The sequence below is a fragment of the Dermacentor albipictus genome, unplaced genomic scaffold (genome assembly GCF_038994185.2).
Source record: "Dermacentor albipictus isolate Rhodes 1998 colony unplaced genomic scaffold, USDA_Dalb.pri_finalv2 scaffold_33, whole genome shotgun sequence".
In the NCBI taxonomy this organism is placed as follows: Eukaryota; Metazoa; Arthropoda; class Arachnida; order Ixodida; family Ixodidae; genus Dermacentor; species Dermacentor albipictus.
The window spans coordinates 2,682,889-2,700,107 of NW_027225587.1; the positions used below are offsets into that span (position 1 = coordinate 2,682,889).

The following is a 17,219-nucleotide window of genomic DNA, read 5'->3' on the forward strand; positions in this document are numbered from 1 at the left end:
TCGCCACAGCCAGGGCTCAATACGACCCAAGCTGGTACGACCCAGATGTCGTTTCCCGCACCACCACCAGGCGCCGCTACTATACCTCAAACTCCAGCGCAAGACGCCCATAAGCTGGTACTTTATTCTATGACGCAAACGTACACGCTCGTCGCAATGGATCCTGACACCGACAGATTGACTCGCGATGGTGGGCTCAACTTCAGCGATTTGAGCACTGACGAGCGCGACCTGCTGCTGAGGGCTCGCGCTGCCGGCGTCGTTGCGTACTACGACGGGGGCCTCGACACCGGCTCTCCAGAGCGAGAAAGCAACGAGGGCCTCCCACGACATCACATGGACGTGGCATTCTCGCTGCTTGTTCCAAATGAAAGTTTCGCGAGCCAGCAGAACCCTCACAGCACAACGCGATAACCAAACTACTGAAACTCCAAAGCGTGCGCGGCGCAGTCGAGCGCGCAGAGTCGAGCGAAAACAAAACCTTTCGAACACCCATATTACTGAAGGGTAACGTCAAAATGTTATTTTTTCTTAGAATCGAATAGACGTAGACAGGTAGCATTTTTTCCCGTCTTATAATCGAATGAAATGATATTTTTAATAAGAGTAGTTGAGTATTAGTAACACAAATTATGAGGAGTGCTTTCGTCATCGGGCTAGTACCCGAATGTCGCTGGGGGTTCTCAAATCGTGTCATGCACTTACCTCAATTTCTCGGTTACTAAAGCTCTGTTCGCGATTATATTGACACCTTAGACTTTCTAGAACATTGCTATACCACTTTAACTTGAGTTTCCGGTAACCTTTAGTGACCCTTTAACGCCGTGAAAGAAAGAAAGAATACGAAGGTCAGTAAACAGAACGCTGCTTGGGTAATGAACAGAGGAAAATGTTATTATTCTTAGGGCGCGTTTTTGCAACAAGTAGGGGTTGATTATTACAAGAGAAAATAAAGGGTAAACTAAACTTGAGTCCCCTGATAGCATTGCCTAAACAGCATGTCGAAACAGGTAAAAAAAAAGAACAAAGCAAGTGGACAGGTAATGCCCTGTCCTCATTTCTTTTTCTTCTTTCTTTCTTTTCAGTGTTGCATTGCACTGCCCAGGCAAATCTATGAATCCACACCTGTTTGCCCCACATTTCAATTACTCTGGTAAACTTCAGTAATTTTAATTGTGCGCTGGAGTTCTGCACCATTGCAGCAGAGTGATGTCGGAGATTTGAAAGCACTTTCTCATAATTCGGCTGTTGCAGCAAAAAAATTCTCAAAAATACGATGTAGTCCTTCTCTACCAATAAAAAAAAATTAAACTAGGCTCGAGCAGACACTTGTCAGCACTTGTTACAGCGAACTGAGGCAGGAATTTCAAAGTGGCACTATTGATGAATAACCGTTGTTCACTTGCGAAGTGCATAGCAGTGGTCTCTTGTGTTCCTCCTCTTCAGAACATGAAGCAGGTGCGGGTGCAGCTCATGAAGCGTATGAAGGAGGAGTCTGAACGCCACCGGAGGCAGCAGACTGAGCTCAACCGCGAGGTTCGAGCCCTGCGGGTGCGCGAGCAGCAGCAGTCTGTACAGATGGCACGCATGGCACGCCAAAATGAGCTGCACATCAAGGTGCTGCAACGGCGTGTGGAGGAGGCCCTGGCGGCCAAGAACCGCCTCGAGGCCGCTCAGCGTCGCCGCCTGGAGAATCGTGCCAATGGCCAGGGCTCTGACAGCATGGCAGCACGTGTCAAGGCAAGGACTATTTACCTCTCGTTTTCTCTCTTCTTTAACCTTTGCCTGCATATTCTAAAGCATTTTCTTTCGTGTAGAGGAGACTGCTAACAAGCTTAATGCATTGAACTTGACAAAACAGAACACGTTCACTATGGAAAAAAGCCGACCCCAGGTGTTAGGGGTTGCCTTGTCAGTGGACTTTACTTTGCTCTAACATATAGGGTGAAAAGTGCATTGTGATGCAATTTTGCTTTAATACAGCTACAACTATACTTTGTAGACAGCCATCAATGTCTTTTCGTAATGATATACGATTGCTAGCCCCTATATTCGGTATGCAATAATCCCAGAGGGAAATCAAATGCCGCAGCTTAGCATTGGAGCATCAATTACTAGAATAGTGCTTACCACACTAAGCTATACCACACTTGCGCTTAAAGCTGGTAATTTTCCTTTGGTGTGTGCCGATATATAGTTTACTGAGTGTGATTCTTCAGCATGAGACCTATATAGCAAATAGCAGTGAGTGAGGTTCTCACTTACATTTTTGCAAGAATTGCTGTTCGAACTGGAATAAAGGGTTCTTTTATATTGGCACAGAGCATACAGTTATTGCAAGAAGATAACGCACTAGACAAAGTTGAAGCACATGCATGTACTGCTCCTGCCTGAATCTTGCGTTCCCTTACTGTACTTTAGCATGTGACATTGTGCCAACTATTTTCAAAGCTTTGATGAGGACAGGATCATTGCATCACTGCACGCTAATGAGCACAAGAAGGTTTGATGACCGCCGCGACATTTAGGTGAATCTCTAAGCAGTACCCGAGTGATGACAAGAAAAACAAGTTGCATTGGCAAAACGACTATGGGTGAAAACATTGAGCAAGCACATGCATATACTGGCAAGGCAACACACAACTGCAAATTTTTACTGTATCAAGACACCTTCCAAGACCGAAAACTGCGGTACATTCTAACAACTGCATGAAGTAACACTGCTTAGTGGACACAAGAATAGGAAGACTCTTGGTGCCTCATTGTCGTTAACAACACCATCTTGCAAGTAGTAGTTCTCCTGCACCGTGATGTCATGAAAACGATCAAATTGGCTGGCGCATCTATACAAGTTGGACAGTAGTGGAGTTGCTCTGTAATTGCTCTCTCTCTCTCTAGAGAGAGAGAGAGAAAATTCCTAGGTTTTCACCAGCAATAGCCACTTTTTTGTTCTGTTCAGCTTAGCTTCTGGCTGTTCCTGTTCAGCTCCTAAGCTCTCTTCTCTCTTTCACTGCAGAGCTGGCTGCGAAGCGAGCTTCTCGTTGTGTCCGAGGGCAAGAAGCTAGAGCAACACCTGACTTTACTCATCGAGGAGCGCAAGGCCATTGCCAGTGAAACCCGCATGGTCGAGAAGCAGCTGAAGGACCCCGACATGGTAAGGCATTGTCGATATACTTCACCAGCCGGCATGCAAGCCACTCGGGCAGCAGCGGAAGCTCTATGTAAAGTACACAATCTGCTGTTTAAAGAGAAACATAAGTTGAGCTGTACAATAAAATAAATGGAGTTTGAACTAAGGAGAGCCTCTTTAAATATAGCAGCTGGTCGAGCTGATCGAAAACAGTCACTGGGCTGAAGTTGAATACACCTTATCTTTCCTTCATTAGCACGCGACTTGTGCCAAAAGGAGCCTAGGTTCCACATAAAGTCCAAGTGCGATAAGACTGTGCCTTGCACTCTGTTCTGTAATTGCAAAATGTTTATTCTTCAGTATATTTAGGTACAATGCCTGTACTGACTAGTGCAAAAATAGACAACTATCAATGACAAATGATCAATTTTAAACACAAGATCACCAATTGTCATTAGAAAAACAAGGCACTGCATGAATAGCCTCTCAACAATATTAGAGCCTGGTTGCAAACAATCTCCCCAAGGAAGAATAACTGCTGCTTGACTAGCTTTACAACAGCGCTGAAAAAAATTGTTACCAAGAAAAAAAGACAAGTTGTGCAAAAAGAAAAGTTATTGAAGGACTTGTGGGCAATAGACACATAAAACACCACCTAACAGCACAAAAGACATCACTGGCTGTAACGACCAAGATGAAACTGCTACATAGCCAGACTGACAACACTAAATGGTAGACTGCAAGCAAAGGCTGTAGATTGTGATGTAGAATTCTGCCACAAAACCGAACACAAAACTTGCAATACCCTTTTTGTTTCAGCATTGCTTTGAGAACTTTTGTCGTTACACTTATGATTAGTGACACGATTGACTTACAATTATTCGACTCTAGTTAAGTTGATCTTTTGGTTAATTCGATCCTGACCGAAAGTCTCAGCCGGCGCCCTTGCATTTCTATGGGCCCAAACATTTGTTATTTTGTTCCTAAAATTGGCCTTCACCGAAACTTTACCACTCAGCATGCATGTGCGTGACCCCTGTATTGACCCAAATATCGACCGCTTTAGTGGCAGCGTCGTTTCGGCTGAGTTTAGGAGACAGTAAACCCATTGAACACATGTTATCTCCCGTTGAAAACGGCCATTTTTGACTTGCCCTGGGAAGATCGTCAAGCAATAACAGTAGTTCACAATATCTTATAATCGTATTTACCAGATTCTAATGCATGCGTTTGTTTGTTTTTTTGCTTAAAATAAAATAGAGCCGAAAACTGCCTGCGCGGTGCAATTGGATACGAAACCAAAACTGCCTTCACGGAGTGTATATGCTTTATCGCCTAACAATGATGTATTGCCGCAAAGCTGATAAGAACCGGTCGCCATTGTGCAACACATATTTTTATTGCTAGAAAATCCGGTGTTCGTTATATTTATTCTGTGTTTAGGAGCTTTAATGTCATTTCTGTTCTCTACTTTGGACACACAGAAAACGGGTGCTCATTTGATTTGGGGGTGTGTTGACATTGGGCAAATAAATCAGTGTTGTGTTTTGGAGTTCTTTCTGCATCTTGTGTATTTTGACCCGCCGGATAATTCGATAAGTTTTGTTGGTCCCATGTAGTTCAAATTAACAGAAGTCGACTTTATTTTGCTTAGCAGATGGAGAACAGAAACGAGGCTTAAACGGTCTGCTGTTCCGAACGTTCTGGTTAGTTTGCAGTATTCGAAAATACCAAGTAGTTGATTTTAGAATCCAAATCAAATGCTACGCACTAACTATTCGTATTTGAAAGTGCAAACATTTGCCCATTCCTAAACGCACGGTCACTTTTTGTCAGAATAATGAAACGCTTATAAGGGGTTAACAAGGCTCCAACTTTAACATGTGAATGAACAAATGCTGGGCGTGCGGAACCAACATCGGTGGAACTCGCACAACAATGCAGCTTTACAATTAAGCTTGCTGGGCTTGACTTGTCCTGTACTTTGGGCGCCGTCAATGCTGCATAAACTAGACTTCACTAGTTTTGGTTTCGAGGAGATGCCTGCAAGATGGCCGATTACCACGCTTTGGCAATGTTTATAGTTTCTCGTACAGAAATGAATTATCGAATGGAGTGCTGTAAGGCATCTGAAATTTCTAGTGCCCTTATACACTGTCTATGGGACCAGTGACACAATAGCAAGGAAACGAAGGTATAGAAGCTTTGCACAGATATAGAGTGGAATCTCAATAAACGGAAATTGCTTAAACGTAACTGCCACCTAAATGGAACATCACCCTAACGTTTGGTTGGTTTTGTATTCATGCGATGCCCTCTGCAATGTCTCTCAATAAATGGAACTACTGATCAACAGAATGAATTTCTCTGGTCTCTTGACGTTCCGTAAGGAGAGTTGGCTGTAGTCTAATCCTTCTATGAGCTAACATAGATACAAAACTTGCCTTACAAAATTGAGAACATGTTTAACTGTGTTAATGGCACACCAGAGACATCATCATGTATGCAGCACATGTCACAGAATTGAAATGTGGTCACCGTGTTGGCTCAGGGGCAGCGGCATTCTGCTGCTGAACACGAAGTTGTAGATCCAATTCCATGCTGCTACAGCCGCATTCTGATACAGTCGCCGACCGTTTATTCGGACCTCACGGGGACTGCGGAAATGTCCGAATAAACAGGTGTCCGAAAAAGCAGATTATAAAAAAAAAGTGAAATCCTTTTTTTCCACGCACTTATTCGGGCTCGGCAGTAGGCTTGAAGAAATCGTGAATGTGCCGTTGCACGCTGTTCCGTTTACGCGCAGTCAGATAAGCCTGAATCTCGGAGAGGGTCGTACGGTCACTCTAGGCGGCTGAAAGCATAGTCACTGCTTGTACAGGGTCGTCCTTTTTGAAAGGGAACACGCGAGCGCGTGGCCTGTGCTCTGCGGCGGCTGCCTAGAGCGCCGGTCAGTGGCAGCAAGAGGAAGCACGTCCGCTTTTGACGTCATCTATTGACGGTCAGAATGACTAGGCATGGCCGATTGGAAGCGCCTACTGGACTCCCTTACCCGTATTACTGATGCGCAAGGAGCGGGGCCTGCAGCTAGCAAATCGCGCTCGCGCTGCGGGCCCCGCTCCTTGCGCATCAGTAATACGGTGAAGGGTGTCCAGCAGGCGCTTCCAATCGGCCATGCCTAGTCATTCTGACTGTCGATAGATGACGCCAAAAGCGGACGTGCTTCCTCTTGCTGCCACTGACCGGCGCTCCACGCAGCCGCCGCAGAGCACAGGCCACGCGCTCGCGTGTTCCCTTTCAAAAAGGACGACCCTGTACACGTTCTGCATGCGACGGCAGCGTAGCACATAGAGCGTCAACTTCCGACTGCTGCACCGCCGGACAATGTCCAGCGGTGCAGCAGAAACGTGACGAATGATCTCGCCGTCGTTGCGCTCTGCGCATGTCAGTACAGCAGTGTCAGCACCTGTGAAACTGTCAATTAGACGGTGTCCGGAATCGCAATGCAACCACTGCACAAGTCTCGGCAGTTCCGCGTCGGTAGGGAGCACATCGGAAGGCGACAAATCTTAGGCCTCCCGGCACCCGCTTGCCGGCATTCCGCAGCGCAGTCTGCGCGGGCACTGTCGGCGCCATTAGACACTTGACGCGATGTTTCCGTATGCCACGTTGGATCACCGAAACCTCGACACAGCGCACAAAGCAAACACCCCCGTGCCGACACCAGTCACACAAGCGAAAAAACGCGGCATGCTCGCAGCATCGTGCAGGAAGCATTGGTCGTGCGCGAAGAAACAAATCAGCTGCTGGATTGTCTTGATATGGCTTGCTAAGCTGTAACCGGAACTGCTGCAGAGCCACTCTATCGAACCAGGGAGAAACGATGATGATGAGCGGCGATTTCCAGTAGCGCCACTTCGTGGGGCAGCAAGGAAGCTCCGTTCAAAACAAAAATGGCGTTCAGCAAGTCGAACCATGCACCGGTCAGAGCCGGTGCATGGTGCTCTCGACCGAGTTGGCTCAAGGAGTGTCCGAAAAATCAGACGAGAGGTTGCAAGGTGTCCGAACTTTCGGCAGTTGTTATACATTATGGCCTATGGGGAGAACGGCGGTGCCGCAAAGCTGACCGAATAATCGGGCATGTCCGAATTTTCGGAGTCCGGAAAATCGGTCGACGACTGTAATGCGAAAATGCAATAACACTGATATGCCTAAAATAAGGTGCACACAAGGTCAAAATTATTTTGAGGCCATTCCCACTATGGCACCCCTCGAAGTTCCAGTGTCGCTTTGGGACAGTGAACTCCATGAATCAATCAACAGAAATGAAATAGCATACAGAGCATAGTTTATTGTATGGGCATGATCCTCTTTGACAAGGAAGTCTGACGACTTCACTGGTCATTGATGTATATTTCTTAAAAATCTTATTTATGCTAAAAGTTTTTTTCTAAAGGAAGCTATTCCACAGGGCGGAGGTGCATCTTAGGGATCATCAGCTACCCAGATCTTGTCAACAAATCCTATGCCTACAAATTTCATAATCTCGCTGCTCTAGTTAATCATTTGATCTCTTGACTGCTTATTTAACACATCATGCTTGCCAATCAGATACTTTTGTTGCACTTCAGGCTGAAGACAAGGCCGAGTGCAATGCACGTCTCCAAGAGCTCGAGCGCTCGCTGCAAGAGCACAGTGACAAGATTGCTGAAATCCAGCGAAAAATCTTGGATGTGGAGCCTGGTGAGTCGGGCACAGTCCCGTAGCTTTTGATGCCAAATCTAAAGTATACTTGAACACTGAAAATAGCATGTGATGGTATGTTATGGTATGCTTATTCAAAGGTACATAACATCTTGATGCATAACCATGCAAACCTTTTAAAAGATTGTGCCTTACACTGCTTTGATCTTGCTGAAATCTTACAGGAATTTTTATCCTATTCAGGTGCCAATATCTTCTGTCCATTCAAAATTTAGTTTCAGTGCACTTCTTGCATCTTCATAATCATGAAAGGCAAAGAACTGCAGAAAGAGTTCAGTATTTTCTTCCGTAAGTTTTGTGATGTTCACAAAATATGGATGCCATGCGAGAACTCTCTAGAGGACTATCAGATATGAGAACATCAACTATGTCATGTCTAGTACTTGGAAAGAACTACTAATCCAGACTCTTGAAAAATAAGCCTGATGGTTTAACATCGTGAAAAACAAAAATATGAACCCGCTACATGACGGCATGCTGACATCATAAGCAAACACGTAGCCATCTGCCGTCCAACTCATTTTATTCAAACTCTTTACACATATTTTTCAAACTTGCAGCACGTCAAACCAGAAGTGTGTTTAAGATGTACGTGACACATATTGAATACCATTATTCAGCACTTTTGATGGCACTACCTTGGCTTGTACAATTGTGTACACAGCACCTCAATTTAACGGAAGTCGACGGAAGGGGTCGACGGAAGGGGCTATGATCCTAATTGTTGAGGTTTTTTTTTTTTTTTTTCACAACCTTCATGAGGCGCAGCCCTTAAACGGGGCTGTGCTATGGCAGTCTAATTTTTCTTTCTCCATGTAGTATTCCTGATTTCTTAGTGCAGAAATAGTGAACATCTTAGTCAAGCATACGTACGGTAATTTGAGCTGTATTAGTAAGTTGCCCTTTCACAATACCATGAACTCATTTTTATCATGGGAAGAAGCTCAGTAAATTAAGAAAGCTGTAGAAACAGTACAAGTGGCAATGCCACCTTGAAATTCCAGTACCAGCTCACTGTGACTTCGTGTGTTTTGACACCATCTGCTTGGCATAGGCAATTTTTTATCACTTGAAATAACCACACCAAACTTGACAGCCAAAGATTTAATTTGGCATCAAGTTTCAAAAATTTTCACTGTGCCACAGTGGCCCAAGTACAAAAATGGGCTTTAAAATCTGTGACATCGCACTGACATACGGCACTGAGGTTTTGGTGCAAAATTGAAATGAACAGAACTTTGACCTACATATTCTCTTCTAGTAATTGACCTTCTACTGCAAAATTAACAAAGAGTCTTAAAGGAATACTTTGTCAGTCTAAACTAATTATATGTCCTTTTAACAAACCTTGAGATGGTCATCAATTAATCCAGAGCCCTCAACTATGGCATCTCTCATTACCCTGGAGTTTCTTAGACCGTCAACCTCCACGAATCCACCAGTAAGTCGAAAGTTTTTCTTTTTCCTTCACAGAGCAACGTATAAAGAACCTTGCCTCAAATGTGACGGACATCGTCGAAAGCAGGGTCATTGCAACGAGCCTCTTCGAGATGGTGAGGCTGCCTTTGGTCACTTTGAATAATTATGCAGCTGATTGGAATTTACTCTTCAGGGTCGATCTTGATAGTAACTGTCCTGCTTTCAAATTTTCACCAGCAGATAACTTTTGTTTATTATATATTGTGCTGTTGTGGAGTAAGAAAATATCAGTTCCTGCACTCTCATCGCTTTGTTTGGCTTGTTTTTCTTTTTTCAACTCTCCTCGGCATTGTGAAATGCTCACTAAAAAATGTTAGTTCTGATCTTTATAAGAGAGTCCGCAAAATGTCACTTGAACTTATAAAAATTTTAAAAGAAATAATGAACAGTATCTTGTTGTAGCCACTCTTTGCCGTAATATTTGATGTCTCAGCAAAAGGTTGCTTGTTCTAGCATACTGGACCCCTGTTCTTATTAAAGGGACCCTGGAACGATTTTGGCGATTTTCTACAAATGTACTGAGTCGTTAGAGTAGGTCCTTCTGATCATTAATTTACACATCTAAGTGCTCTGCGTAAAGCGTGTAATTTATTATACGCTTTTAAAAATGCACATCGCTGTCGATCGCAGCGCACTGCTCGGCGGAATTTTAAGCCACCCCTACCCATATGATGCAAATAACCCATATTACGTCACATGGGCGAGCTATCTGATTGGCTGACCAGGGCGCGTGGTCGATAATTTTTCCAACTTCATAGTAAACAAATGATCTTCGTAATAGTTGGAATGTCAGGTAATTTGTTTTTATAAAAATAAAATAGCATAAAGAGAATGCACAAGAACAATTTTTCAGTACACTTAAGCACTTCCGGCACCCAGCAAGTGTCGTCTGCTTGTGTTACAACGTACTCCATTTTGAAGAGAGCTACGCGGTCAGAGTTGGTGTCAGTCTTTTCGCGAGCACTATGATTCGACTTTGTTGCCTTGTGGGCTGCAAACGTAGCGACTGGCAATATGTCAAGCTGCGACATCGTGTCCCTCTGCAAGGCAGCGTACGAGCGAACTGGCTGCTGCGCAGGATTTGAGCGTTTATGGCCGTCACTTTACACCGGAAGATTACTAACGCAATTGCGTTTCGCGAGTCCCGTATTAAGGCAAACGTAAGCGCAAGGGGACAGGATCTGGCCGCTTGACTGTGCCGTAACGGGATGAGCCGAAATGAGCAGAAGGGCAAATGTGAATGGTCTGCACGGTGCAGCCACCTGGTGGCATGAAGCTCAACCATACACAGTAGCAGCAACGAAGCGTTTCCTTCTTTACTGCTGGTGCGTACTTTTCGCAGGAGTGTAATCATCAACACGTTGTTTTTATAAATGTTTAAAATGTTTTACACTTCGTTAGAGCAATATTAGCGCTTTGTTTGACTGGTTAAGCGCTGCGCCAACAAGTGTCTGGACCATGCAGACCGATCAGGCCGCTCTCGTACGTCTACGCCAAAGTTCCGTCATCAGCTTGAGTTTATGCCTCCAGTCATTTGCCGAAATGACCAGCTTGCCTGTGGTTAACGGAATACCAGACACGTTCGGCGCTACGACAGAATGCTCGCAACGCAGGCTGCTTCGATAGCTCTCGGTCGACGGCCAAGCAGCTAGCGGAGAGGTTTCGCGCGGGCGGGGGCGGGCTCCAAAACACCCGGAAGTCGACGATGTGACGTCGCATCGTGACGCAGGACCAGTGAAGGCGGAGCTTAGCCCCGCTCGCTCGGCGGACGAGTTGAGGAGAAAAAGCATGGCTGGGGAGGAGGGTAACTTATAATCGCTTGTAGCTCCATTAATACGTAACGCTTCACTTAAATTGTGGTGCGAATGTTCTACTTAAGCTGTACCCTACGCGTCTACAAAATTTGTCCGAACCGTTTCAGGGGCCCTTTAAAGGTGGCCTATTTTCCAGTTAATATTTATGGTGCGCCATTCCATCTTGTCTTGGTAATTACAGTAAAAGGCCACTATGACGAAGTTGAAGGGAAAACCAGAATTACTATAGTGTATCCATTACTCTGTGGTATCCATTATTGTATGTGCTACACTATGAAGCTCTAAGAGGATTTCAAGGGGAATTCCACTTTGCTGTATCCTGTTTGTATTGTATTGCATTACCATTATGTGCATGTGTGTGTGGCCTGTATACCCGTAAGTAAAAGTATACAGATTGCAGGCTTGCTAAGAAAACTGTTCTTCCATAATTCAGGCGCACAAACTCAGATAGACGAGTGCATTGGAAAGTTCACAGCACCATGTTTGAACTGCAGTGCTTGCCTTCATGTTACATTTTCACAGGCAGTGAAGAAAAACATCTTTCTCGCAGAATCTCTAGTTTGTTTGCTTTCATTGAAGTACATAAATACAGCACAACTGTCTGACACATGACTAAAGGAAAGAATGAAGCAGGGGTTAACAAAAACACAATATCCAAAAAGTGCGATATCTTTTACTAGTTTTAACGTCACGATGTCACTTGAAAGTATTCGCGCAGCTGATCATGGAATGATTGATGGTTGCATATGGATGCAATATTATTGGGAAGGTCATTCCAAAAAAACGATGAAAGGCTGATGAATTGAAGGCTTCTGTTCTGTATATGCGCTTGATGCTGTAGTGATTATGTAAATGGCTCAAAATGCGTGACGGTGCTTCAAGAGGTAACGCAGATTACCTGGTGCAGTGGCGATATTTATGGAGTAAGCATAAAAGGGTGATTGAATGTCGAATATGTAATGGTTCAAGAGATATGTCAAGTTTGATCTGTGTTGCGCTCGAAAGGGGACTGTAGTTACGTGTAATGAAGCGAGCGGCTCTATTTTGTACGGATTCTAGTAAGTTAATAAGTAGTTTTGATATGGGGACCATACGGGTGCTGTTATTTATTTACAATGCCTTACAGGGCCCAGAGACCATTGAGTAAGGGGGACGAAGAAGGATATAATAAGAAATGCAAAATATACAGGTCAAAAAGGGAAAGGAAAAGCATTGCACAGGGCTAGTAGTAAAAAGCAGCAACAAACATAAGAGCAAAGTACACAAAATAATTGAATTGAATCGAAATAATTGAATCAATCAGAGGTGCATGTGCATGTGTGTACACACCTGTCCATGTTTCTTTTTTTTTTAATGCGAGGGTAAATGCCTCAGGGCATACAGGGGTATGGGATGGGGTGAATAAGGATGATTAAATGGACAAAAGATTCATTAGATAAGCAAATTTTTTGCCCATGTTTATTAAGCACTTGAAAATAGGACATTCTGCTCGACATCATGTTTCTCATGTGAGCTGTCGTGTCCCGTTCTTTCTGTGTCCTGCACACTATTTTCTTCTAATTCTGAGAAAACCGCAGAGGTTCCAAAGCCTCAATAAAATGAGTGTGTACGGATCTGCGACTTTTAACTCCCCTGCAGCTTGTGTCCGAGAACATGACTGCTTACATGGTGACCTCAAAGTTGAGCGAGAAGGAGCGGGCACTGGACGAGCGCCAAAAGCAGATCGAACGACTGGAGGCCAGGGTGCAGCAGATAGAGAGGGACTTCGACATGAGGCTAACTGACCTCAGCAAGCAACACCAAGAAGAGGTTGGCTTCTCCAGACATTTATTGTTCTTTCTTCATCTCTGCAGTCTATGCATGTGTAATTTTTGGCTACGTGTGAATGACAAGAAAAAAAAACAACACTGGAAGTACAATGAACCCTGGTTATATGTCCCCCTATTCTGTAACGTCCTAGATTTTACAATGGATTAACGCAGTCCCTGCGAACTCCCTGTAGAGACACTGCATTAAAAAAAAAACCTCGATTATGCGATGTGAGAGTGTGCACGTCTCGTCTCGTATGACGACCCGCACGAAACTGTTAACTCTACGGCAGACACGTGAGAAGTGCCTCCAGCTTTCGGCAGCTCCCTCACACCACCTTACGGAAGGAGAGAACGTCCCTTTGCATGCGGAGAGCTCCGACTGATTTCCGAGCTTCCTCCTAGACTCCCTCTCCTTTCCCCCTCCTCACGTCACTCAACTGGTGCCCACCTCCATCCCTTTGTTGCTGCCTCCTCGCTCTTTCTCTCAGCAGTGCCTGTGCCAGTCACTGAACGCATTCAGGTATGCGGCCCACAGTGTTTCTGGTGCTGTGCCATGCTTGCTATCTTCATACAATGCCAAGAGCGCTGTTGGCTGCATACTTCGACGCATCCATTGACGAGTCTTGCGGAAGTGAAACAATTTCCAAAGTGATCGCCAGAGAATACTGCCCTAGCATGTAGGGAAAGACGAAAATGTGTGCGAAGATTGAACCGATTAGCCACCGAAAGACACGCAGATCGTATCGGATATCCATCAGTGCCTATGCATGCAGCTCAGAGCCTTGTTTGCACGACAACACGAGACTTCTCATGCATCTGTCATTGGGTTTCTGCCTACACTTCCGGCTGCCACCTCGAATAACAGCAACACCTCAGATGCTGTCGTGCTTCTGCCTAAGTTCGCATTGGCAACATTCGGAAATTCGTCTGCATGAGACGACACCGTAGTTGACCCTCCTGCGGATGTTGGTGCTCTTGAAAAACAACTTTTGCTATGCGACTCAAAGACAGTCTATAAGTAATTGACTGAATTTCAATGGTCTGTAAATGTGAAAGGAACGTTTTAGCATGCTGGCAGGCACAGATGATAGTACAGAGTATGCTAAAAAAAGCGGTTTTGGTTTCTGAATCTTGCAAAGTATTAGCCTGTATAGCTTAAACTGAAGCCCCTTGCTACTCTCTCGCGCAAAGCCTAGTATTGTGGACATAATTGTAGTTGGGTAGATTAAACGACATTTTTGCGTGGTACAAGAAAGTCGTCTAATCGGAGTTCCACTCTATTATGCACAATATTTTGTAAATAAATAATCAAGACAGAAACAGTATTTGAACAAAATATTTGTTATATACAAGGAAACAGATTAATCGAATTAGGGAGACCAATTTAAAGTTAGAGATTATACAAGCACTTTTTATGCACTTAAGAACACTTCAGTTCCCACTAATTGTCAGATGTCTTTGAAGTTGTCATATAAACATGCATAACAATAGCGCTTTCCATTTGTGAAGTGAACTCTATAAAAAAAAAGGTCGAGAAACAGACTCAGTTTTTCGTACAGTGAAACCTCGTTAAACCGTAGTTGGCCGGAGCTCGGAAAAGGTACTTACTAAACGGTAGTACTGCTTAACCGAAATAGCGTGAGATCGCCCACTTACCTGTTAAAAACGGAACTCGGAGAGAATGCGAAGAAAGGGCAAAAAACGTACACTATTTATTCATTTCGGGCGACAAAAGTCGGTGATTTTTGTTTGATGGCGCGGCGGCCTGGCAGCGACGACAGCCGCCTCAAATTCACTTAAGCCGCGAGCCAGCTTTTCCACCAGCCCCCTCTTCTCGGCAAACACCCGCAGGAGGCTGACATAACGTGCAGCTTCTGCCACTGTCGGGCCTGGATCGCCCGTGCTGTCGCTGTCGCTGTCGTCCTCATCGCTGCCGTCACGCGACACTTCGGCTACAGCGGCAACTATAGCTTCGTCGGACATGTCCGGAGAAGTCTGAACATCGCTATCGATGTCTCTGAAGTCGGTGAAAGAAATGGCCTGGGTAACACCGTGCCGCTCCAGCACTTCGGCGAGCAGTGTTTCGCAGGCCTCGTCGACGGCGTCTGAAGACTGGTCGACGGCGTCGCTAGCATCCTCGGCGTCACCCGCACACACCGTGAAGCCAGCGCGCTTAAAGCAGTTCTGCACAGTCGTCGATTCAACATGGCGCCACGAGTATTCGAGCAGGTGAATTGCGCCCAGCAGATCAATGGAAAAAATCTTGCCACACTCAAAGGCCAGAAGAATTCTGCGCAGCAAATTCTTCTTGTACAGCTGTTTCACAGCCCGAGTGACACCTTGATCCAAGGGTTGTGCAATGGCTGTGGTGTTGGGAGGCAGAAACACCAATTTCACAGCCGCAAGGTTATCAAGCGCGACATGCGCCGAGGCATTATCCAAGATGACAACAACTTTTCTGTTTTTCGCCGCGAAACGGCGGTCGATGAGGTGCATGTACTCTTCAAAGAGTTTCGACGTCATCCACGCTTTCGTGTTGCTGCGGTAGACAACTCCGGAGGGCAGTCGGGTGCCTTTAAAACATCTCGGCTTGGCCGACTTCCCAATCACGAGAAGTGGAAGTTTTTCGGTTGCCGACATGTTTACACCGAACGCAACCGAAATCCGGTCCTTGGCATGCTTGCCGCCGGTGCACGTCTCACCTTTAAACGCAAGCGTTCTGTTTGGCAGCAGCTTGAAGAATAGCGCCGACTCATCTTGATTGAAGATATCGTCGGGCGCGTAGTCGGTCAGGATGTGCCTCAGCTGACCACTTTGCCAGTGTTCTGCCCCCTCCACGTCGCCAGCGGCACCTTCTCCTGAAACGACTCTTGTGTTAACGCCGTGCCTCGCCTTGAACCTCGCCAGCCAGCCATTGCTGCATACAAAGTCATCGTGGTTCAGCTGCGAAGCGAAAACCAGGGCCTTCTCCACAAGTAGGGGTCCGCTGACAGGCAAGTTCTTCGACCGCGCTGCTTTCAACCAGTTCACCAGCGCCTCCTCCACGTCAGGAAAAGTCGAACCTCGTATACGACATCTTTTTGCGGTCGCAGCAGCACTGCCGAACAACTTTTCCTTTGCATTCCATATGCCACACACGGTAGTTAGAGGTAAATCCCTTTCGCGTGCCAGCGCCGACTTCTTCATGCCACGTTCGATGGCACGAACGATGTCCACTTTTTCCTGAATGCTAAGCACGCGGTGTTTTTGCCCGAGCTTAGGCATGACGAGTCTTAGCTTGCACGACGTCACAACGCTTTCTCGCAGGAAATAAAAAACGCTCTCTGGCACGGCGCCGAAGTGATGTTGATGTTGATGTGGCTTCTCGGATGGGAGATGGATGAATGCTTCACCCTTCCAAGCGCCCTCTGCGTTTGCGCTTGGAGGCCGTTCGGATCTCTGAGGCTTGCTGTTGTTCTGCCGGGCCGCCCGACGGGGACGATGTATCGCCGTGATCGCGCGACGAAAAGTGAAAACACTACTTTTTAACCGATACGTACGCGACAAGCTGGTACGGTTTATGCGGATACAAAATGCATTATGTTCAATGGCCGCTGAGTCGGGGATTTCACTTTACTACTTTTAAAACGGAACTACTGTTTAAGCGGGTACGGCTTAACGAGGTTTTACTGTACTAGGTACCGTGGGGTGAACCCCCGAGTTAGCGCATAGCTTGGCCAGACAACAACCCCCTAAGCATGCAGGCGTTGCCTTTTATGCGGATGCATGTCTCAGTACACATGCGCCAAAACCAATAGCCACTGTGCCAGGTGCATGTGGGCAGAAGCACCTCGCGATACATTTAGTAGCATTAGCTTACACTATTCAGCAAACCGTATTCTGTTATGTACTAAGGCCAACTTGAGAACAAGGTATAAGAGAAGCATATTGTGTGTTAGACTAAACAAAAAAGACTAAAAACTCACTGCACTTATTCCAGAAACTCTTCCTGCTCAAGCACTCTGCCGACACAACGCTCCAGTCGAATCCAGATATGGATGCTTCTCTCGTGGAGAAACTGCAAAGCCAGGTACTGCTTTGGTCTGCTTGGATTATGCTGCCTGCAAAAACAAAGAGAGAGAGAGAGAGAAAATGGCAGAATATTACTAGTGGTGCTACAGTGGTCTGGTGCTAAAGTCAGTTAAACTTATTAGTTTTCAAACCTGTCTTCGTGCTTATTGA

The 17,219-nt window shown here is 45.6% G+C and overlaps 1 protein-coding gene across 8 annotated transcripts in view; it reads left to right on the plus strand.

Annotated features, from left to right (window-relative positions):
- LOC139052759 (chromosome-associated kinesin KIF4A-like) overlaps positions 1–17,219 on the plus strand; it is a 124,410-nt gene that overhangs the window by 94,785 nt on the left and 12,406 nt on the right. For all 8 annotated transcript variants that reach the window (XM_070529832.1, XM_070529834.1, XM_070529833.1 and 5 more), the window contains 6 exons: positions 1,447–1,740; positions 3,017–3,154; positions 7,762–7,873; positions 9,368–9,447; positions 12,826–12,996; positions 16,978–17,067. In XM_070529832.1, coding sequence (XP_070385933.1) covers positions 1,447–1,740; positions 3,017–3,154; positions 7,762–7,873; positions 9,368–9,447; positions 12,826–12,996; positions 16,978–17,067 — 885 coding nt within the window. The remainder of the gene's footprint in view (positions 1–1,446; positions 1,741–3,016; positions 3,155–7,761; positions 7,874–9,367; positions 9,448–12,825; positions 12,997–16,977; positions 17,068–17,219) is intronic.